We start from the raw sequence: 25,076 nt of genomic DNA on the forward strand, positions 1-25,076 counted from the left end.
CATCGGCAATAACGATGAGGACAACATCACGGCTGCTATGAGAAAAATTTATGCAGTTGCACTCAACGTGAAAGCTGCAGGAAGTGTGGAGCAGCCATTCGCCTGCCCTTCGGCGACGCTGGCGCTCCAAACGTGCAGCCTGCTGGGCTGCCGTCGCTGGAAAGGAAGCCTTCATTTGTGATGCAGTGGCGCCCTCTCCCCTCCTCCTTTCCCTCCTCACCCTCTATTCCCTTTGCCACCCCTTGTTATACTATACTGTAACATACTAGGCACGGCTGTGCTATTCTTTACCCTCCCCCTCTCCTCCTTTCCCTCATATACCTCCTTCTGACCCTCATTTCCCTTTCCCACCATCTTGCTATACTATGCTATAGATGACTCTGTTATGCATTACCTTCCCCTCTCCCCCTTTCTCTCCTCCTCGCCCTCACATCACCTCTCCTTAACCTCACTTCGCTTTCCCAACTCTTGCTATACTATATTACGCTAAGCTATACCGTACACGACAATGTTGTTTTGCCTTCTCTCCTCTTCTTTTCCCTCCTCCTCACGCTCACATGCCTTTCCCGCACCCTTGCTATACTATACGTGACTATGCTATACATGGCTTTGCTACGCATGGTTTTGCCTGCGTGACGCCAAGCGACGACATGAGATGACAGATGACACCATTCGACAGCCATGCGGGCTCGTGAAGTGCTCCGCGCTTAAAAATCTAGAAATACCGCGAGGTGTGCACATCATTATTTGATGCGAAGACGCGTACACAACGACACATGTAAAAAAGGACATGAAGGACATGCAGGGAGAGACCAAGCCGATACTGGCGGACGGCAAAGCGAGGCGAAGCAGTCTAGAGAGAGTGATGGCTCAAAGAAATGGGGGAGAGAGAGACGACGCATTCTCACTCTTAGTTGTCCCCAGTTCCGCTCACCAGGTTATCACTGCCGCGGTGACACACTTATATAAATATATAATTGTATATGTTGGCCGCTCAAATCTTCTCGACACACAGACGCCGTTAGAGCACGATGTATCCGTCGGTTTCCGAACCATTCCTGCAGCTTTGCTTTCCCGGATCACTCATTTTCGGACTGTCGAGTGAAATCGTCAGCGTAGATCAATAAGAAAACGAGTTACATAACAGGCTGAAAAGTAGTAAAGGAGCAAATAGAAGTCATATAGAGACATTTGTGGGAAAACAACGCGACAGAAAAAAGTGAAATTGGTGAGAGCCGAAACACGATGCTCGCCAGATATACGTAGAAAGAGGAAGAGGGGTAGGGGAGGGGAAGCATCCGCATAAGGTTACACAAAAGGAAACGCCGGGTACAATAGAAGCATAGAGGTGAAGAGAAAATGTGAAAGAAGTAGGCTGAGGGTAGTTGCAGGGACGGAAGTTTTGTGAGAGGCGGCGGAAAAGAAGAAAAAGCGTCGTCGGCTCCTTTCTAGTGCGACGGAAAAGAAGCAGCTTTGTGTCTCGCGTTCGCGATAAAGGAAACAAAAGAAGAGAGAGAGTCGCCTCGCCAGAAATGATACGCCGAACAGAGTGAATGAAGTGCCAAACTGGGCGAGAGGGGCCAGACAGTAGAAAAGGTCGCAAGGCAGAAAACAACGGAGAAGAAGACACGTAGAAAGGACGAAATCGAGTCTAGCCCCGGAGTGAAAGTCTTGGCTCCCAGCGATGACGCGAAGAAAGGTGTGGGGATGTGGGTGGCGCATCTATGACGCTCTCTTTATTCTTTTCCTTTTTTTTTCTTTTAAACTAAGAACAAGAAGAGAGCGAAAGGCCCGATCGCCATTGCCGTCTTCGTTGTCGCCATCATCATCAGCGTCATCGGCAGCTTTCCGCTTCGCTCTGCACTTTTTCCTCCGTCTTCATTTTCTCCAGTTCAAACGAAGGGAGGGAGAGTGAGACGTAAGGAAAAGAGGGAAAAAGGGGACACGCAGAAAGGAAGGGGGTTGATTGCAGATACTGTTCATAGAATCACTTCCACGCCTTCTTCCCCCACGTTCCTCGGTACCACGCCCTTTTATCCTCGATCCAGGGTTACATCCCCGGAGGCATGTTTGTCTCGTTAGTTAAAGGCAGCATGGCCTTTCGCGCCGCTTTTGAATCGGCGGGGGAAGAATCGAAAAGGAAGAAGCTCTCCGAGAAGTGGGAGAGGGTTGAGAAGAACGAAGGAGGACAGGAAGGCTGATGGCGAGAGTAGGAGGTTGCCGTCGTCCTCGGCCATGTCTGTTTCGTTCTCGCGTGATGAGAACGAAGGGTGCCGGCAAAAAAAAAAAAGAAAAGGGCCCTTGATGAGGAGCCAAATGGGGGACCGTGGGTTTTCTGCCGCGCCAGCGTCTTTCCCCGAGGTCTCGGCGGGAAGCGACGCTTGGCGATAGTGATAGTATCACCCACGTGGGAACGTAGCGTTTTTCTGCTGCCTTCTTTGCCTCCTTCTTTGGTTATATTAGTTTTTTTTCCCCTTCATTTCTTCGGTTCATGCAGCTTATTTCCTCGCTAGATCAGCGCTGACTCCCTCCTTGTCGTGGCTTCACCGAAAGGCGTAAACGAGCCGACGCTCGTGAGATAACGCGACTCTTAAATAGGAAATATGGGGACGCGGACAGCAACGGCGCTTCTAGGTTGGTGAATGCGTCGTTGTCGTCACAGTGAATTGCGAAACACCCAGTCTGTATCGCAATTTTTACTAATCGCCTACTTGATGTTCACAGCGAACTGTCTCAAAGCACGCCATCATCGCGCAAAATATACTTTTTCGACTTTTGTAACTAGTAGATGGAAACTTAGGCGATCGTTCCTGAAAGAGGAAAACAGAAGAAACCGTCAAGCAAACACACATTGTAGGAGCGTTCGAAAGCTGTATATGCATGGGCTATGAAGTTCAAGAACTTTGCAGTCCGTGCGTTATATCAGGGACGAGTTGCCAAAATAAATGTATTCTCTGGTCCGAAGCTGTGTACAAAGCTGCAAAAGGTGGTACAAAATAAAGGACGAAGGAATAAAAAATAAAGAAGTCACGTAGAGACCGTATACCGTACATCTGGAGGAAAAAAATACTGTCGTTTTAATGTAATCAGAGGCTAAATAAAAACCCAAAATTTTTAGACAAGGGGCTAAAATTCTACTCTCGTGATTTGCGTGCTTTGTATATAAATTAACATGTAAGATCCTCACTTTTTTTTATTACAGAGAAAGAAAGGTGAGAGAGGGTTATAAATGTTCCAACGTCCCGAATGAACAGCACAACGAAGGCGATCACGCATGAAAATTTTTCATATCACTTAGTTTTCTTTTTTTTTTATCTGCGGAGCCTATGTAGTAGGGCATGTAGAAAAAACGTCGCGACGTACCGAAGTTAAAGCGCCGAGTTTCGTTTAGAATTAATGATTCCAGCAGTTACGCAGGAACGTACTATTATTCCTGTCATTCACCACGCATTCCTAAGTTTTTTTCAAAATGCCTTCTGGCGTTTCACGGGGCTGCCTCGTAAGTTCTTTGAAAACCATCCCATTCCTTTCTGTTGCTGTGCATTCACGCATTGTGTGTTTTCGCAAGCTGCCTCCAGTGAAAGAGAACTCATTCAGTGCAGCGCATAAAGAATAGAAGTGAAGGGGGGAATGAAAATAAGGTGGAACGATTCATAAAAAAGAGCGTGGAGTCGAAGATTCTGCTTATTTATTTAGTTTGTCATTTCGCATAGTCTTTCTCTTCGTTTCTACTTCACAATGAATGTTTTTTCTTTCTTTTTTTGTTGTCGCTGCATTTCTGCTAAGAGGCCTTCTTGCTACGCTTCCTTAGCTGCGGGATGAATGCCTGAATAAAAGTGCAAGACACGATTTCAAGATGACTATGGCTATAGCGAACTACAGTACACACATAATTATGTCCCGAATGCATGCCTACGTTGCAAAACTTGGGATGATAAAATAAGACTCACGTGCAAAGAACACGTTTATTCTGCCCGTAATGAGCAAGAACTGACTGGAACGAATTGTTGCGCATTCCAGCATTCTCAATGACTAAGCAGATCGAACACACGCTTCTGTAGCTTTCATTTAACAGCGAAGCAGCTTAAGGGACCGCCCTGTTGTCGTCTCACGTCTCGCGTTGGCGTCACGAAGGTCCCACGTTTGATACACATAAGCCGAACATGCTGCAAGTTTGGAACGCGAGCGCTTGCTTGCCTGTGAACGCCAACGTCACTGAAGTTCTAATTCGTCTGTCCGAGCCGGCGAACGGAACGGCGAACGGTCCGAGCGGAACGCCAGCGTCGGGATACGCATCGCGCACCGAGCAGTAAACGGCAGAAAAAACAGTAGAAACGAGACAATGTAACAGAAAATAAATAATCGCTAAACAAATCAGATAATCACAAGAGAAGAACAGAAAAGGATATAAAATGTCACATAATCACGTGAAAATAACAGAATAGAGCAGGAAAGAGAAGATAAACAAAAGACAAACACAATGGAAACACAGGCGAATCAATGCTCCGCAGTACCTACAGCTCTCGCTTTAGGTGGAGCTGGCTTTTTCTTCGCATTTGAGAGCCAATGCGCGTTGGAATCTGCTTGAGCGCTGAAGGCCACGGGCTTCAGTATCACTGAACTTTCGTATTCTGTTCGTCCCTTCCATCTCGTACTTCGTCATTAACAATGTGCACGCGACAAAATGATCCATAAGGCCTGTCTGTAGGCGACTTCAATGCAGAACGTTGAAAGTGGATGATGGGGTAGACGTACGAAGACTGCATACACCCTCTGTATACGTTCAAAGGAAAGCATAAAGAAAGTTGGCATTCCGGTAAAATAAAAAAAAGAAACTAAATGAATAAAATGTGCTGAAATGCCTCGGGATGAGACGTCCGCGAAATGGACATTCATCTTCAATTCATGAAGGAAAAACTTTTTCGCCATTTTACTTCGTAGACTGACCTTTTTCCGAGTATTTCGGACAACGTTTGACATGCGAGTAGTTTACTTTTACTTGCCCGGGATTTTTTTTCTTGATCTCGTATATTGCCGTTATTTTTACAGACACAGACGTATATTATTCTTCCGGCAATGATTAGCAGCAGCGCCCTCATATTCCGCTATAGCTTCGCGTGACATCCACAAATGGAAGCGTGCCTACGCGCTCCGGGCCCCGTCGAGAGGGCACGCGGAAGATTTTATAATCTCGTTCGACCTCCCCTTTAGTCCGTACTTAACGGCAGAGAACAAGATTAGGAAAAAAAAAGCTGAAGCCGTGAGAAAGTAACGAGAGTGATGTCAGGTCCGTTCCCGTTGTCTCGAGTAGCTCGTATGACACTTAAAAGACGCAGCAACGACAGCTTGTCCGAGAAAGAGAAAAATAAAACGATAAAAAATTATTGGACAAAACAGACATGACCAGATACACGTGAGAGCGGATGGGAAGAGGAGGCTTACACCTAGCAAATGGCAAAGTACTGCGTACCGGATGGACAGCGAACCGCTGAAAAATAAAAATAAAAAAGCACTAATAAAATAAGTCTACAGTATTCGCTCACCGGCCGTCCCCCTCGCAAAGTCTATCGAATTTGAATTATGGTAATGCAGTGTCCGTCGGGCGTCAGTCTACCGCAAGCTAACGAAGAAAAAAAAAGAAATAGTAAGGTATATACGCCTACGTGTACAACTTTCGTGTTCTCGTCATCTGTTTCTGCTTCTCAGCGCGTGCTCTTCTTGGCTTCATCCTCCACGCCCTAATGCTTTCTAATGCACGAATTCGGCCTAGCGTGAGATTTGGCCCCTTCCCACCTTTTCAAGCGCCCGTGGCGTGAAGCAGAAATCACGCCATGCGATTCGTTGGTTGCTTTTTTTTTTTTGCTTGTCCGTCTCTTACTCTCTCTCTCCTTCGTTTTCATCTTTCTATTTTTTTTTTTCGACAAACTTTTTTCTATGCGACGTCTTCCTTGTTACTTTTTTGTTGGATTGCAAGGAGGGAAGCTTCTTGGCTCTGTGCTCTCCGTATCTCCTGCTGGTCCAATTTCTATTCGCTTCCATGTGTCTCCTATGTCACGTTGTTTCTGTGGCACTCGCGCTCGTGCCTTTGATCTTTTAAATACGTTCAGGAGACGGAAAGAGCCTCCTCCGGCTCCCTTCCAAACCACCGCGTGAAATGGTTTTGCCGGCCACCGTACGGCCCAACTGTAAGAGCTCATTTCCGTCGTACTTTTCCGACGTCCGGCCCCCTTCCGTGGTGGCCTGGGAAGGTAAAAGTGGAAAAAGCAAAAACAAAAAGCAATGTTTGAACGTACCGCGGAGTCCGGCGTAATTTATTTCGGAGAACTAATGGGGAAAGCTCCTTACAGGTTTTGTAGTGTGGGTGTTTGTGGGGCCGGGGGGGATGAAGGGGGAGGGGCTGGCGCTTGCATGGATTTACATGGCGAAGGCGCATGACGATATTAGTTACTCAAAACTAACTCAGAAGAAAGCACTCTCAACTTCTTGAATATTTGCTCTTCTAAGCCCACGGAGACATTAACGCACTCTTTACGTCATTAGTAGTTAAATAAACTCCTGGCAATTGTTTGAAAGAAACTATAACAGTGATGGATCGTGTGAGACGTCTGGGTTGGTGCGTACTCGGGTTATATGTGATTTGGCTTAGTAAATGTTAATTTTGTATTTGTTTTCAACACTTTTATACATTTTTATGCCTCTCCTTTCTTCACTCCCTCCCCCCACACGCGTACCAACTTTCGCGCATCAAATATAAAGCATAGTGCGATGGAAAATTACTGAAACTCTATTAGGCGTAATACGGTGTGGATTAATACGATTTCGGACATCAGCGGGAGAGTTAAACGCTAAAGCGGAACAGCGCATACTAGCTGCTTCTGCTCAAATAAAATTTGTCACAAGTGTGAGTTGCAGCTCGAACAGCTGAAATACAGCATTCACGCTGGGCCATGGCACTAGCCGCATGCACTTATTCTTATCGCTATACGAGACATTGCAGTGGAGGTTAGCTGTTGTTTACTTACTGTGACACTATTCGAAGTTTGGCATACCCTCCCCCAGTGCAGGGTAGCAAACCGGATGTTTATTTTCCGGTTAACCTCCCTGCCATTCCGCATTACATTGCTTTCCCTCCCTCTCTCTCTCTCTCTCTCTCTCTCTCTGGTCACTGGAGAGCCGGCAGTCGCAAAAATGTGGCGCACGCACGCAGACACATAAAACGAGAGACAGATATTTATCAGAAAAACATAAAAATAATAAGAAATATTAAAACGTTTTCGCAATCGCTTAGAATGAAATAAGCATCTCTTCGCAAAATAGCTATATTGTATATTTATGTGGCTCTACCACTCTCATCTAAGACACTGTCATCTCACCGGTTCAACGTACGTCAACCCGCAACAGTCACCAATGTGAACATCTGTGCACTTCCATACTTTGCCGAGGCATCAAGGGACCGAAATGTCTTATCCTTGCCTCTCCGACCCAACTTGTTTGAAATTTTGCTCGCGTGAATTTAAGTGACCTAAAGCCCACCTCTCACCCCTTATGATTGCCCGTCTTTCGTTCTTCCACAGCGAGTACCTTTGTAAGGCCCGCCCGCCAGCTTCAGCCGCTTCGCCCGGCACGCGAGTGCCGTGTTTTAAAACCATGGCAAGGAGCGCTCCGCCGGCGCCACCAACAACCACAGACTGAACGGTTGTCGACCGGATGCAGTCGCTATGTGTTACGAACGCTCGCGCCCTCACTATCACCTCACCGCCAGCAGCCATGCGCTCCGATTATGCGCTTCAGTCGCCGAAGACTGTACGCGTAGAAGAAACAAAAATGTTATGAAGAAGTATAACAAGAGCACGGGTTCGTTCTGAACGGCCTTTACTGAAGCGGGCTATCAAGGAATAGCAAGATCTCTCGAAGATAGTGCAATCGAAAGCTGGCTAATTCATTTGTTGTTCCTTGCGTCTCCTTGCACCGGTGAGTGTACTCTGGTCCGTAATAATGACGTCACGGTTACAGTAATATCTTGTCACTTTCGCGCTCTGTTCCTTTATGCGTGTTCACCAACTCCGCCGGTAAGTCCGTCCAGTTAAAGTGATCTGACAAGAACACAAGGCATTTTTTTTTTGTAAACTTCACCGAAGTACTCTTTCTTTTCGTCTGCAGGGGCTTCCACGTCCGGCCAGGGTCCTCGATTTATTCGAGAACCGCCGTCCCGGCTTCGCTTCCACAACAGCACGGGAGGCAGTGTCGAGTGTTCGGCCCGGGGTCATCCGATGCCGGAACTTCGTTGGCTCGCCCTGGACGATACCGGCGTAGTTCCCGGGACTCCCGCACTCGATCTACCGGGCCTGCGTCGAGTGCGCGCCGACGGCTCGCTAGAGTTCCTTCCGTTCCGTGCCGACGAGTACCGCCAGGACGTGCATTCGGCCACCTATCGCTGCATCGCCTCCAACCGCATCGGTGTGATCGGCAGCAGGGATGTCCACGTTCGCGCCGGTGAGTGAAACTTTGTAGATGACGTAGTCGCGTTAGGGGCAGCAGTGCTTGTCTACCTTATACTTTTACATGAAGGACGTGAGCACTATTATTTTTGCATAGTATTCTTGGTAAGAAAGTATCGAGCATCATGCTTTTAAGAAAGCAAACTAAACATGCCAGATGACGATTATTGTTGCGTCGCAGAAATAAACCCCAAAGAGTTTAACTGTTCTTTAGTGTCGGTGTCGGCGGATAGACGGCCTTTCTGAACGGCTGTAATCGGAACGACCTTCCTGTGAGTGTGTGTGTTTTTTTTATCCTGTGTGTACGTGCGTTCTTTTTCGTTTTTTTTTTCTCTTTCTCTGTCTACGCCCGCTCTCTTGCCCCTCTTTCCCCACCACAGTGCTGGTTAGCAAACGGGATGCAAATATCTGTTAACCTTCCGGCCTTCCTCTTCATTTCTCTCTGTCTCTCTAGTGTGCATGGTTGCCAAGTTTTAAAATTAACGTTGATGACTGTATGCACAACTCGATGCGTGTTCGTGTCGTTTCGTCACCGAGCAGTGTTGTTTTCCTTAGCTGTATATAATGTTTCGTGAACAACTCAACAATTTTGTGGCGTACTCCATTTGTTACTTTATGCATCAGCATATATCATGTTCCGCGCTTCGTATGCAGAAATAAATTGAGCACGCACTCTATTCTACAATCGGTTCATTTTAAGAAGAAAAATTGAATTCTGAGACCACGTCAGTCGCTAAATGTGTGCAACGTTTAACGCCGCGATGCAGCTCAGAAGCGTATCTCTTACATATCGTTCACCAATTCCTGCTTTTGACGGTAGGATGATTACCTTCCTTCTGCTTAGGCCTGATGCGGCCGCGCCATTTCCCACCTCGTCTGAGCGCTGACAAAGGGACGGGCTGGTGCAATACCACATACACGACCTGACACCTCTAGCACACCGACATTACGTGTGCCGTCGGCGCGAGTAGCGGGGAACGGAAGGACCGAGCGGTCACCGCGGGGGCTGTTGTGGTCCCCAACGCGCGTCTCTCGCGACCAGCTCTTCTTATCCTCGGGACCCGCGCGCGGGCGTCTCGCGTCTCGGACCTTTGCGGGTGCGTCGTCGTATATGGCTGGCTGGCAGCGCGTGTCACCGAGAAAATGAGATCCGCCTTCGCGACAAGTCCGAGCCAAATGTCGTCTTGTCCGCAGCGTCGGTCGTGCCAGGTTCCTGCCGCTCACCGCGCCGATTCCAGTCATCCTTGCTTTGTGTTTGGCGTCGCTTCTCGTTTTCCTTGAGGTTGCCCTTCCGGCTTGTCTTCTGGCTTGTCTTCTGGTCTGTCTTCTCGCTTGTGTTCTGGACTTGTCCGTTTTATATTTTATCTTCACTGCCTCCTGTCCTTTCCAACCTGCATTCGCAGCGGTTGCGTTCAGTCAAGAAGAAAATGGTGTCCGGAGAGCCCGAAGCCGTCCGCTATGGGTCGAAGAGCGAGCTGCTTGGCCTTACTTTAACCTAGACGCCGCTCTGCCACTCGCTGCTCCTCTTTCTTTCGCTTTCTCTTGCTGGTTGCTGGCTCCAATTCCTTCGTTCTTACACACCACAGCATTTTTTGGCTCCCGCCTCTCTTTTTTTTTTAATCTTTCCTACGGTTCACATTGCACGCAAGCGAATCCATGTTTCGCTACAGACCGTATTTACTTTTTCGTTCCCATTTCTTGTGGCGAGCTTGTGGCAGCGGGTTCAGCTATAGCTTGGAAGCGGATATTGCTAGTCTCGGAAGGGAGAAGTTTCGTTTCGCTGACAAGTGTGTGTACGAAGCTTGGCAGGGTTTGTTTTGGAAGAGCGGCCCGGCCGTGGTTTCGGTTGTGGTCAGAGGCGTCACGCTGAAATGGAGCTGAGGCAGAGAAAAGGGGAGGAGGGTGGGCTGGATGGTGGTGAGGAAGGAACGGGATGGCATCGGGAAAGAATTGACGGCGAGGGACAATTGATTGCGCCAACTTGGATGACGGTGCGTTTCTTGTCCGAGTCTTCAATTTTTTAATCTTCTTTTGCGTCTGCGTTTTGCGATCTTAAAGGCGGACCTCTAGCTGGCCCTTTCCGGGGACATGAATAGAACGCCTCGACGGCAATCAGAGTTTTGAGACAGGCGTTTTTTTCTTAAAGTTCACCGGCGGAGAAGTCCGTCTCTACGGGAACGCTTGCGGCATTTATTTTCTCAATTTACTAAGCAAACAAAAAATACATGTAAAGAAGAAATAATTCAACCTGTAAAGAAAAAAAATAACACGCATGTAACCATTTCTTTTCGAATTCTAGGCTGAACAATTGCACTGTTGAAAATACTTATGTGCCGCTTGTTTCGTGTGACGTAATGCACATTCGCAAGAGTGATGTCTTCGCTTCGAGCAAACTAAACGTTAAGTCATGACTTGAATTCAAGTTCGGGCCTCGGAGGCGGGGTTTGATGCCAGTAAGGTAATATGGCTTTTCACTGAAACTTTTGTTAGCGTTCGGGAACCTCAGGTGCTCCTAACAGATTATACAGATCTGTATACCCATGAGGGCAACAAAGAATACTTTGAAATGAAATGCCAAATTTACATTAAAATAAGTCGTAAGTCAGTTAGCTAACTATATCTGGCCCGTTAGCCGTTCAGGTAATCACCGAGGTATTCAAACTATATAAAAAAATAGTTATATCCTGACATCTATGTTGTGAAATTCCTCTCGGGAAGGAAGCGTAAGAACTCTCAATTTTGCATACGGTAATGACATTCTTATATTAGTCAAGCCACCAGCGTTCCGGTATTACTGCGTCATGTTCTTCACTGTGCAATTTGTTCCATGCTGGTTGTTAAACAAAACAACACGAATAGCAACTATGAAGTTTGTCGCCAACATAACTCGTGTATGTTAACCAACTTTACTGCCCTTAATTAGCGTTAACCAACCTTTTGCTCCTCATAAATATTCACTGCTTCAGATTTATGTATTCAAGTGCCTACTGGGCAGTCTAAGCGAACTTGCAAACAACCACATGCGTAATTAAGGAGTCGGAAACGGCTCCTCGACGTATCCACGAATAGCACCGTATGTGTCGCGATGGCACAATTACCAAGAACTTTAGTTTCCCAAGAAATCGTCTTTCAGCGTGCCCCCGTATTCAGATCGGACGCCTGCAGTTTTGGAATGTGTTCTCGCACACACTTTGTCACATGCGCTTTTCTGGTCACTCGATAAACGTGCACACAATTCACAAGTGCACTCATGCTGTAGGCGCGCATGCAGAACTTTAGTAGCGACAGCTGCGGACAATCCCGTGCGACTCATGGAAAGGCTATGACTTCGGCTCTCTACACATCCTTGCTGGCACAGCCCGAAATTGTTCACGCATAGACGCGTGCGTGTGTGTGTTTTTGGAAAAACCAGCGCGAACACGACGGAGACACAAGACGAGAAGGGCACAGGACGAGCGCCGTCTAACAACTGAAGTTTACTGAAATAAAACTGAACACACGAAATGCCAACACCATGCGTGAGCAGGAATTTTTAGGTCACGTGAAAGAAATTACTTAGCACGCGTGCCTTAACAAACAAATAAACTCGGCCACCTCTCTACCTTACTGCAGTATATGTGTTTGTGTGTTTGCAGGAGGGCGTGGGTGGGGGCAAGCCTATAAATTTCTCAGAGCTTCGCAATTATAACTTCACAAGACGCGAGTATCGGGTTGCTCGTTGTTGTATGTAAACAATAAGACTTTGGGGCAGAGTCTACCATTCAAGGTAGGGAAGTATTAGCGCTTTATAATGGTGACATGCGAATCTCTATTTACAGCATGCCTTGAGAGTATAGCCTCTTTCTGTACAATGATAACATGGTCTAGTTCGCCTAACAAAGCCTGAAGAACACAGTGTTTCCCAGTTGAACGATTGGCAGTGCAAAACATGCTTTCTGGCCTCTTTTACAATTGCGGGTTTCACATGTATCGGGGCAAAACTTCTTTGGAGAATGACAATATGCATCGTAGGTTTGCAAAACGACACTGGCATCGCTGCCGTTCTTAAATAAGACAGGCTTTATAGCGATGGACTAATTGCCCAATGGACAGCCACGCGTGTTCCACATGGATAGCACTTTTTCCTCCTTAGCTTTCATTTCTCTCTTTTCTTCCCTTAATTTTCTTCCCCCGAGAATAACGCCAATTTAACGCGATAGCTTTGAAGAGTTCGTTTCGCGGAAATTCCGGTGTCGGCGGCGGCGGCGTCGTTGGTTGTGAGCGAAAATTCTAGATAGATGCAAATACATGAATAATAAAAGTGTTCGCTCCGGGTGATAATCGAACCCAGGACTTGTGCCCACCAACAGGTGTTCCACCACGTTGCCACACCAGTGCTTGAAACTGCTGCATAAGAAAACGTTATAAGTATGTCATGTAGTGGCCGTAGTATTCTTAACGCACGTAATATTGCGTGGCAGAATTGTAGGACCTAACCAGGCGTCAAAACATGTGAATTGCGCAAAGAGTAGATGGTTTAAAGCTGCCCACCCATTACAAAGCGTGCAGCTGTGCAGCTGCACGTGGCACCTTATACGGACGCGTAGTGGGTACTTCGTCCATTAGCAAAAGGAAGAATTAATGCGTAGTGGGCACTTCGCAACTGTTCTCGCAGTAGGCATTCTAGGGTAGTTTGAAACGGCCATTGTTACGCGCACAAACGTTCCTTTCATTGCAGCACGGTTGAAGTCAATGCGCACGAGGCCCGATTGCGCTATCGCGTTCTACTCTTGAAGGCAAAGCTGAACCGCATCGTTGCCCTTCTTTCCTCCTCCTTATGACATACGCAAGAACAACAATGACAGAACCCTGCGCACGCCAAAGAACAAACCACATTAAAAAAAAATAACTCAGCGAAAATCAGTCCGTACTGAAAAAAAAATGCAATAAAGTTCAGGCCGAGTGATTGACTGACGCTAACTTGAAGCTCCTTTTCATTTACATTGAGCAATTTTACAAACCTTTTTGATAAAGCGGAGTCGTTTCTATGCGAACAGCGTTGCCGGGAATTAGTGGGCCGCAGGCAGTTGCCGCAGCGACGAAGCGCGCGTTCTTTTCGCGACCCAGCCCGGTTGGTTTGTTTGCCCTTATCACTGGGCCTCGGGGCTAACGCGACGAGTCGTCTTCCTCCTTCCACTCGTGCCAGCCAGAGTTGACTCGTTCTGGCGGAGCCCGGCGCTGCAACCGACGACGTCGCTATAGCGTCGAACTTTGGGAGCTTCCCGCCGCGCCTCTCGGGTGCACGGCTGCGCCATTTTTTTCTTTTTGTGTCGTTGTTGTTGTCGTCGTCGTTGTCATTGCTGGCTGTCTCGAACCACGCTCAGCTATACCGAGAATGTGGGTGGGAGGGCTGAGAACAAATAACGCGCCGTGTACACCACGCTCCATCCCTCGCTTTTGTTTTCGTGAGGCGCGCGGGTTAATAAAAGCACGCCTGCCTGAGCTGTCTGCCTGCCAGGCTAACGCTGAATGAACGCGACGCACTTTTTTGTTGCTGTCGTTGTTGCTTTCCTTGTTTGCACCTGCAAAAGAAAATAAAAAAAAAACTCTCTCGTCCTGTCGTCGGGTTCGCTGAGCCGTACGTTCCGTCGACAAGCTGTTGCTGTCCGACTCCTTGGATCCTCTTCCGCATCGATGACTCGGGATTCTGAGCGCGCGGCTCTCGTCTTTAAATTGAAGAAAACAAAACTTCTTGCTTTCGCCTGTATTTTATTTTGTCTTTGCGTTTACATTCTCAGCGACACCGGTACATGCAGGGACTCCCTCGTTTGCTTCAGCCTTTAGCAGCTGCGACGAGTTCTTCAGAGGGTATACGCTGACTTTCGCGAGCCGAGTTTCGCGTTGAACATTATTGCTCGTGAAGGCGTAGTAGGGAAACCCGGAAACAAAGTTCCAGCGGAAGGATATCCGAGAAGCGGCTGGACCAAGATTGCGGGATATTTTCACTCGGCTGCACCTTTTAAACCCTTACAAGCCTCACCACTGTCCCTTTACAGCTATTTACTCCGGCACTATGCGTTAGAAGAAGTACAAACGCGGACAGACACCCACAAGAGAGACGACACGTACACGCAGGCGCTGGCTGAGTATACGTGTCGTTTCTCTTGTGGGTGCCTGTTCGCGCTGGTGTTTCCTTCTTCCACGATGAGCCAACTTGACCAAAAAGAAATATTTGCGAAATGTGTGTTACGTTGGCTGTATAGCGAATATAGCGAATAGGGATGGCATCGAAGGCGGCAGAAAGTTCCAAGGAAAAGTTGTGAGATTCAGAAGCGCCATTTTACGTGCAGCAAGTCGTCCATTAGTGTCTCGTGCGAGAACAAAATGCCTGGCAACACGCCGTCGAATATGACGAAAGAAGGAATAAGAATAAAAATAACACGAACATTGTGTCTGCGCCGTTCACATGCACTCAAACGCATATTTTCTGAGAAAGATATATGTTCGCCCTTTTAGAAAATCAAGGACATGTACTGATGGTGATCCGAGATGCGAACGCCATAGCTGACAACTCTGTCCGAGCAGAGACTAAGATATTTAATCGCGAAGGGTCTTCGCGATTTCTACAGGCAAACGCTTCGGCTCGTAGCTAAACAAAACTGAATTGGGACAGCTTAAAACAATCCGCCAAGAATGTTATTGGTGTTTATGATGTTCTAAAATATTTATTCAGTATAACACAGATGGTTTAGTGTGAAAGGAAAGGGATAATTAGGGTTAAAAAGGCGATCAAAGAGTCGTTTATCCGGTTTCTTAACCTAGGAAAGCGGGCTGGGTGATGAACAAAAGAAGAAGGCTAAGGAACGAAAACACTGATGGTATCACTTAGTCTGGAGATAAGTGCATTGGGACTATCGAAGCTGCAGTCCCTCAGTGATGTCTGTTGACTTCAGGAGCCGCAGTGAGCGGCCAAGATACAAGTACTATTGCCACCGTGAATAATCCGGTATAGAAGAGACATCACGTAGTGTTGTGTCGAAGGCGCTGGTCATCAAATGCGGCGCGATACTCAATCGGTTGACGGACACCACTGTTCAGAAAATATTCATCGATGATTAGCGACATGTTAGTAACAGAACGACTGGGTAGAAACGTTGCATAGGAACTAGGGTAAAGAGAAAAAACGCATAACATTCGTAAAGATTAGTAGCACTCATTGTGCCCCCTTTCCCCCTACCGCCCATTTGTGATATCCTAGAGCAATGTATCGAATACGTTATGAAAAATGTAGAAATGAGATCAAGTGAGCAGCGTTAGGGCCAAGCGAGGCGGTGAGGACTCCCGGTGTATCGCTAAACTTTAATGACACAGAAAACGGCCCTCGCATGTGCGTTGAAATGCGTAATAGGTGCAGCGAGGGGCCAAAGGACGGATCGCGTGCGGCGACTGGTCCTGTTTCCCGTTTAGGAATTCAATTACAACCGCTCGGCATGCTTGTGGCGCTACTCCAGGGATCGCGGCTGCCTGCCACACGGCGGCACGGGAAAAAGGGGGGGGGGGTGAGGCTCCTGTCTGCGGTTGCCATGCAGCCTGCGCAGCAGCGAGGATCTCACGGGAAGTGGAGAGGCGGGAATTTCCCTGTGTCGCTGCCGCATTTCCTGCTCGTCGGCCCTCGCCGAGTGACGCCCCGCTTTCATCTCGTCTTCGGCTTGCTCCTCCGTGCTCTGGGGGGCCGACGCCGGTGGGTGCTAACTCCGCCAGGAGGCCTCCCTCGCGTGAGGTCCGACGCAATCAGGCCGAATGCGTGGCTCTTCCTAACTTATGACTTGGAGGAAAACGCGTGGCGCCCAATATTCCGTGGCAACTCCATGACTAAAGGAGGGGGGGGGGGGCACTCCGCTGTGCGGCCGGTAATTACGCGAGTGCGGCGCGTGGTCGCTGCGACCGCAAGATTATGTGACGTGCTTGGGGAGAAAACAAAGGCCTGCTTTTGATGAAACAGTGAATTTTGGCGTGATGTGGAGTAACTTTCGTTTGCCACTTAAAACGCGAGGTTAGATTAGTCGTGTAGGAAAACGGGGTCTGCCGCAAGTGAAAATCTAACATCACGACATCCAAGCGAGCAAGCATGAGCTTTCATGAACACTAAGTGTCCAACAACGCATAGGTTTTATCTTCTGTGGATTCAATGCTTTCTCATGAGATAGAGAGAAAGGTATAACGACGGTCAAATTTTATTTTTCTTTAAGTCCGAAATTTGTCACTTCAAATTTTTGGTGCAAATCGGGTTTGAAATCGGTTTCTACCATGTCACTGCAGGTGTCAACAATTCAGATCACGCCGTAGTTTTCCTATCTTTCATTATATTAGGGGGGTTCATTGACGATAAATACACACGTGTAGCGCAAGCATCTAGGAATGTTCATGGCATTGATTACTACAATGAAGTTAATGAAATAATAAGATACGGGGCGTGCAGGGCTGCTGAACTCGCGACGGTTCTGCTTGAAAGCCTAGCAGTCAGCTTCCGTTTCGAACAAAGTACACATCCCAGCTCAAGCATTCGTTGAAACCCCCCCTCCCCCTTCCGCCACCCTCATAAGTTATGATAACAAGCGCTGGAATAATCATATTATAGTGGCGTCTTGTTTAAACTCACAGATTCTGCAGCTTCTTGTGACAGTCTTGTGGCAATATGGCAATTTTAGTAACTTGAAAAACGCAGTGACGCTCGGAAGCTCAGTCATTTTTGTACCCTGTGTGAAAGTTCAGGACTTAAATGTAGAAATGTTTTGCAAGGACAACCTGAAATCATCACCGAAGAAAAATTTATGCAAGGACTACGGCACCCACTGTTTTTCGTACCTCAATGTTGTATAAATACGCATGGAATTTCCGACGAAGCTGATTGATTATTCGTGCTCAAGTATCCCATGAAGCTGGCATTCCGCATTACGCCGTTTAGAGCCAGTTTTAGTGCATTATACGTGCCTGTCTGGTGCAAATTGGGCTTATTCCCCTTCAGATGCAGCAGCATATAGCAAGCATATACCAAACTAAACCATACCCTCTTTTGCGAACCTTAAGCCTTATTTTTTCGCATCAAAAAGCTTATCCACCTGCTACCCAAGCGAAATTACTCAGAAGTACGCTATACCTAATGCTGGAAATGAATCCTTTTGTCGTTTATACCAAGAAACTGGTTTTGAAATGAATGGGGTCATAAGATTTCCAGGGTATAATATCAGCGTAAGCGAACGGATGAAAACACGACCACTTTTCTTACGTTTAACGCTTAACAAACGAAAGAAATCGGTGGAAATCAGCCGTGCGCATGAAATATCGCGGCTGCGACGAAATTGATTTTTCGATCGCGACCGCAAATTAATGCTCGTCGCAAGTCGCCAGATGGCATTAGTGTTAGAAACTAAGTCGTTCCCGAATACCGTCCGCAGCATTCGAGCTGGCGGACTTTTGAGCATGGCTGGCAGAAAGCCGTAAAGTAACAATAAAAAGAGATGCTTCTCAAGCAATTTCTCAAGTACTCTTATTAAAATATTGATTTCAGGAACAGGCAGACGAAAATCTGCGATCGTAACGTTGAAAGAAACAGAGAGAGCGTACAAAGAGAAGCGGCCCCACGCTGCATCGTGTTGAGGCAGGAAAAATCAGATTCGCCGGAAATTAAAGGACGAACTTTGGCTTTCGTCTATAGGTGAACGGATTCCGAAGCCTCATAATAGCCGGCGCCTATGGTGCTGAGATAAGATCCCTCGTAAAAGAAAGAAAAAATAAACCTAAAGCTAACAGAAACGCCAGGATATTAGCATGGCGAGCCGTTACCGCCCGTTATTTTTAGTTTCGGACGCGGTCGGCTTAGCAGTCTGCTAGCACTGATAATCTGATATTGCGCCGCTCGGAAACCAGTGCATGCCTTTTGTTTCTTTTCTTTTTCTTTCTCCCTTTCTGCAGTGCCCCAATTCCAACTGTGTCCTTTTTTTATTTTTCGTTTGTAGAGATAGTAGCCTTGAGCATGCAGCATATGGAGGCTTTGTGTCCAAGTTAGCGTCGTCACGACAAAGAATAGACCGCCGATGCTGCTCGCGTATTAGTACAGATATATCTTATGGTTCGTGGTAGCACACATTCATACATTCGCTGTAAGGCGCCCTCCCCTCCCCCCCCCCCCCCCCCCCCCCCCCCACATTCACTCGTTACGCGTGCTGCTAATGTACTACGTTCTAAAGTGCCGCAGAGTGTGTATTCTGCCGTATGATTTTATAAACGAAAGTTAGTAGCCGCCAAGACAAGAGCTTGCAGCATTTTTTAGAGGCCACAATGAAAGAGCGTGTTCTAACAATGATCTACAATAATGACTGCGGTTCACCTTATTGTGATGTCTATAGGATATTTGTTGATTCATTCAGATAAAGTAACAAAACGCATTATGCCTTGTCATTGTTTGCTTGCGGTGGCCATTCCTCTCTACTTTGTTTACAGTATGGGACAAAATGTTTTATGTTTCAATTTTTTCATTAGGTGATGCATATTTAAAGCACCAGTGCATGCGGCGAGGATGACAAGCTGTGGCGTAACCACAGGGGTGCTTTGGGGGTTTGAAGCTCCCCCCGCCCAAAATTCTAACACTTTTTATGTGCACACATACGAATTCACATATAAACACACGCACAAACATACATACCCTCCCCCCCCCCCCCCCCCCGAAAAGAATTTTCGGCTACACCTTTAGTGACAATGCACGTCGTAGATTTCGGAATGTTGTCGAAAAAACAAAGCCTGCAGATATTTGGGAATACAAGTTCCTATCGGAAGCACGAATAAGACCGTTACAAATGTTGCGGATGAGTCAGTATTTCTCACAGATGCCACCGTGTCGAAAGAAATATTGAGGTGCTTTGATCTCTTTGCGTTGTAGTACTCAGTATTGTCGTGGGTCAATACTCGCTGTGTCGTCAGGTAAACCTAATGCCTAAGGATATTCCAAAAGCATTTGACGCATTCTACGTCGTCACTGTTGCTACCGAAGTGGTACGAAAATCGCATAATGAAATTCCAACTGGAGATTGAAATTTCATTATGTTGTCCTATTCCACCGTGTAGGTAATTTGATCTAATTACAGAAAATGCGCCTGTAGTTTGAACTATCCAGGCATGCGAACTCGTCGCAAATAGCTGAACTTGGCAGTGCTCGGAATATCATATCGCAATGATGCGCGGAGTGGATTTTAAAAAAAATATATTGCGGCAGGTATACGCACCACTAGTGAGAAGACTGAGGAAGAGGCGGAGCTGCTGGCGCTGCCCTCACCTGTTCCCTCCTCATCCTCACTTCCCTTTCCCACCACTTGCTATACTATACTATACAAGACAGCTCCACTAACGTGAAATCTGGGGAGGTGCGAAGCACCGGTAATAGCAACGGGAGGCGTCCTCTCATTACTACAGACAGCGTGCAGCGCCCATTGCAGGCAGCGTCAATCGCTTATTCAACAGAGCTCTTCCCGAGCCAAGGCGCTGTCTTGTTTGCCATTCGGAGAAGCGCACGTGGCGTTGTCTCTCGCGGACGAGCGCGCGTTCTCGCGAGCTTTTCCTGAGCGAACGTGCCATCTTATATTCCACTTGCTTTGCGGTGACGGGCGACGACAGGCGACACCATGACGGGCTGTGACGACAGGAGACGCCGACAGCCCGAGCGCATAAGGTGCTTTGCACTTTAAAAAAAAACTGAAATTTTGAATGCCAATGACGATACTTTGTGACTTTAGTGAAATTATCGGGATAACAGCGCGAAAGGGACGAGGACAGAAAATCAATCAATTTTCGTATTACGTGTACGAAATACAACGAAAAGGATACAACGAAAATAGAGGACAAAAGAAAGAGCTGCTTTATCGCAGCTTGACTATTGGAATTTTCAGCTCTGCATCAAAGATGGTTCCTCATTTCAGCTTTAACCAGGAATTTCAAGAAACCTTATTGTGATCTTGTAGGGATAATGCATTTGAGACATAGATGTTGTTCTGTGAAAAAGGTTTTAGGGGCGAAGCTCCTTATAGCGGCACCCGTTCGTCCCTCGTAGCGTAGTATGTAACCAGTCTTACGCTTTGACCTGCAAGGTGGTGCCGGTGGGAGATTTTTCCTGTGCGTTGTTGAACAATAAAAAAATTCGCAGCGTTAGCTAAAAGCCGACTTCTTCTGTCTCTCATTCCCATTAGCAGCCATTCTTTACCTCCAAGGTAGTGCCTGGTGAGATTTCTCCTGTGCGTGATTAAACAATAAAAATTTTGTTCAAAACGCCGTTGATTGATGAAATAAACCAACAAAAGACGCCAGATGTTTTGTAAAAGCAAAACGAAAGAACGCCAGATGTTTCTAAAGCAAAACGAAAAGACGCCAGCTGCTTAACGAAAGACGCCAGATGTTTTCTAAGCAATGGTTTTCTAAACAATGAAAATTCACAGCGTACATGTAAAATTAAAGTGCGCTGCAAGTCGTCATAACTCATCAAACCTTTAGTATAAACGCGCCCGATCTCACGTCGGTGATAATGTACTGGGCAGAATTCACGGAAGATTCACGGTTTACCGATGAACCTCCGCAGCTTCGCCCACTCATCATCATTCACTCCGTGGATATGCTGTGATTTTTTTTATCTAACTGGTTTGTAGTAACGCGCGGAGCAGCGATTCTTTCATCTCCCAACGAACTACAGTAAAAACTCATGCGACTTGAAATTCAAGCAGGCTAGCACGTAACACGACCTTTCAGACATTCACACGACCTTTATATGCGATTTCGCCTGTTTTTTGACGCACCACTTCGCCTGAAATTTTGACGCACCAACTCCGACACATTCCTAGGAGGAATGGCCAATAGCGCCGATTGCTACGTACGTGATTGCTAAGAAATCGCAGAACTCCTTTCATACGGTGTCACAAGGCTTTACAAGTAGGACGCTTTTATTGCGAAACATTCGCAGTAAGGTTTCCACATCGTAGTTTGCTTGGATTACTGTACCGAACGCAAGTGTTTTGCAAAATCGATTTGAGCTGTTTTTATGCGACACTTTCAACTCCGTTCTTGATAGTTTTACTTCGGAATTGTCTAGATGCTTAGAGGACGTGTTGTCGGCATATATGACACCCGATAAAGTGTGTAATGAATCCAAATGACAAAATTGCATGAAGTAAAAAAGAAAACAAAAACGTAGACGAAGTAATTTTGGAGCCTGTAACCTGTCTGTATTCTTGTCGTCACCTGCCCTTTAACAGCTCGCTTTACGCCTGATATATGAGAAGTACCAAGGCTATGTACACGTATACACTGACGGATCCGTTTTGCCAAACAGCTCAACTGCAGCAGTTGTGATACCGATTAAAGCCACAACAATCAAATTCAAGACCTCCCACCTTACGACATCGACGGCAGCAGAGCTCGCAGCGCTTCGTGTCGCATTACATTTCATAAGTGATGAACGGGCACAAAAATGGACTATGTTCAGTGACTCCAACGCGGCACTAAAGTCTCTTCTGTCACCTTTACGACGCGGCCCGCACGAACAACTTGTATTTGAGATTGAAGAGACGCACCATTTAACTGAGAAAGGGCATGAAATAACTTTTCAGTGGCTTCCAATTCACTGTGGGATTATCGGCAATGAACGGGCCGATCAAGCTGCCCGTTCCGCCCATACTGAAAACGATCAACTCTTAATACCGCTCTCCAGAACTGACGCTGCACGGAAGCTCCGCGTGCTTGCTCGCCAACTCACCACGTCGCAGTGGAACGAGCCACACTTCCAGCACGCACGACTATATGCCCTAGACCCAACTCTTAGCCTTCGAATTCCCCCAGGACTTCGTCGAGGTGACGCTACCCTTCTGTGCAGGTTATGGTTGGGTGTCGCATTTACCTATGCGTACGCGTTCCGCATAGGAATGGCCGACACCGCAGCTTGTGACCACTGTGGTAGTGATGAAACGATTCACGATATTCTGTGCGACTATCCACAGTACTGTTCGCAGAGACGGTCGCTTTGCAACGCGCTTGATAAAATGGACGACTGAACTCTTTCGGAAGAAAGAATCCTGCGCCACCGACAGGGCTTTACGTCTCAGACGAAGGCTGTGCAGGCGCTAATGCGCTTTCTGCGTTCAACCGGGCTGTCAGAACGGCTGTGATAGGACGTCCTGCATGTGTGTGCATGTATGCATGTTTTGTTTTGTTTTTATTTTATCTCCCTCTTTCTCTGTCCTCTTTCAGACCCCTATATCCCCACCCCTGTGCAGGGTAGCAAACCGGTCGCTCGCACCAAGTTAACCTCCCTGCCTCTTCATCTATTTCTCCCTCTTGTGTGTGTGTGTGTGTGTGTGTGTGTGTGTGTGTGTGTGTGTGTGTGTGTGTGTGTGTGTGTGTGTGTGTGTGTGTGTGTGTGTGTGTGTGTGTGTGTGTGTGTGTGTGTGTGTGTGTGTGTGTGTGTGTGTGTGTGTGTGTGTGTGTGTGTGTGTGTGTGTGTGTGTGTGTGTGTGTGCGTGCGTGCGTTTTTTTGTAATGCTACACCATTGAGGGATTAGGTCGGCGCCCTTAGAGATGTCAGTTTGCTACCCTGAACTGGAAGAGGAGAAAAGGAGTAAACTGTTACTGTTTGTTTATTGAGTGATTCGTGTACCGAGTTCGCGTTCTGTAAAGTACACTCTGTGCAGGAAAGCGTTCTGTACGGGGTGTTCTCTGCATGCAGTTTGCGGCAAGAAGAGCAGGTGATCAAAGCAGCTGCAATATCTGCTTTCGACAGACTTTTCTCTCATCTACTTTATCTGTTACTTGCCCAATTAGGGATAGGGTGAGGGGTATTTTAAGAAGTTTCACGAATAAGCTTTGATACTAACGCGATAAGCGAGATATAGTCCAACGTCATCATAGCGTTTTCTACGCACCCCACTAGGCAGAAGAGAAAAACACCGCAAACAATCATAACAAAACGCAACCACTGGTAAAGAAGTATCTCTAGCTCACTTTCTTGTGTTCATTAGACCTCTTCGCAATACTTCGATGAGAATCGATCCCGCAAATAGCGTACACAGAAGAAGCGTAGTTTCTATGAGGAAGCAGCCGTCGGTGGGCGTGGTGTTAAAGGTACCGCGTTGATCCCCTAATGAATTTGCTGGGTAGTGGAAAGGACATGAGAGGAGGTTTTCTTTAAGAAGTGAAGTTCTACGTAAGGCGCCGCGGTTGTCGTCGAAGACGTTCTCCAAGACGGCCCAGAGGTCACGGCAATGGCTGTCTCATTAACCTCGCACAATAAACGCGTTAGATTACACGTCAATTAGGCAGCGCACGTCGTCATCTTCCTTTCAGGCGGCGAGCCTTTTTCTCGTAGTCTTTTTTGCCTTTCCTCGTCCGACGCACATTGAAGGCGGTTCGTTTTTGAGGGTGATGTTGATAGATTTAATTAGGCGGTTTGTCCTCGGCCGCGCCATGAAAAGAGCGAGTTGGTTAATGCCCTCCCCCTTTCTCTCTCGCTCTCTCCCTCCTCCACGCAAGCTGAAAGAAACGATCATTGCTGAAGAGATCTGCAAAGAAAAGTACAGTCGAAGAAAAAAAAAGCGAAGGAAATGATGTGCGAAAATTGTGACTGCCGACGTACTACGGGGGCACGTCTTTTCGAGCTGAAGTGAGATCATTACGCGTGGGGTAATGAGAAGAAAAACAAAGTATGCAAATGAGTAGGACCCCGTCAATTTTTTTTTCTTTTTCGCGAAAGTATGCGGCAGGTGCATTTGATTAATTAGCCTGTTATCGATTTTTTTATCGGGTTGTCACCCGAGCTCTTTGACCTCTCGAGACATGGTGGCACCCTAAGACGTCTGCCTAGTAATATTCAGAAGGAGGTTCTTCTACTGAAGCTTGAAGGGCGCACACTTCAAAAGGCCGTCACCTCTACAAGCTTGTTTGAAAATTGAGTGACCTCCGCTATAAATACGCACTGGTGTGCCACACCGACGTCAAAATGTTGGCTTTTTTTTAATCAATCAATTTGACAAACACGAGACAGCGAAGAGAGAGGCCAAGTAAAAATATGTGTGTAAGAACTGTCGACGCGGCAGCTAAGTAGGGCATATTTACGCTCCTCCCTCATCAATATGAAACCGAAGCTGCCCATATTTTATTACTCTCATGCTAATAAAGAAAAAGAAAGCGGGTATATTACCTTTGCGTTTCGTAATTTGTAATTTAAAGGCAAGTTTGGGCCTCTGCTCTTGGTGGACCCCGTGAGTAACAGATTCTTTACTAATGCTTACAGTTTTATGCAAACGCGTTTCCTGCTACTAACACTGCAGAGCAGACAAATAGCAATTTTTAATTTTATTCCCGGAGATGTTAGCCTGGTTTATCGCTTGGCTTGCTACTCCAGATGTCGGCTGGTGATTGGATGAATAGACAATGATCAAATATACACGTAAATAATGCGTACAGGCACAAACACGCTGCAGGAAACTGGGAAAACAAAACCTCCTCAAACACACAAAATTGAAAATTGGTGAGGGACAAACTTGTGTGATGTTGGAGGTACACCTTGAA

At 46.9% G+C, this 25,076-nt stretch overlaps 1 protein-coding gene across 1 annotated transcript in view; it reads left to right on the top strand.

Moving 5' to 3' along the window:
- Nucleotides 1–25,076, top strand: part of LOC119382786 (Down syndrome cell adhesion molecule-like protein Dscam2) — a 291,338-nt gene that overhangs the window by 115,018 nt on the left and 151,244 nt on the right. Inside the window, exon 3 of the mRNA XM_037650632.2 lies at nucleotides 8,161–8,493. Within this exon, the coding sequence (XP_037506560.1) occupies nucleotides 8,161–8,493 (333 nt within the window). The remainder of the gene's footprint in view (nucleotides 1–8,160; nucleotides 8,494–25,076) is intronic.

Source organism: Rhipicephalus sanguineus, chromosome 2 (assembly GCF_013339695.2).
Source record: "Rhipicephalus sanguineus isolate Rsan-2018 chromosome 2, BIME_Rsan_1.4, whole genome shotgun sequence".
Classification (NCBI taxonomy): Eukaryota; Metazoa; Arthropoda; class Arachnida; order Ixodida; family Ixodidae; genus Rhipicephalus; species Rhipicephalus sanguineus.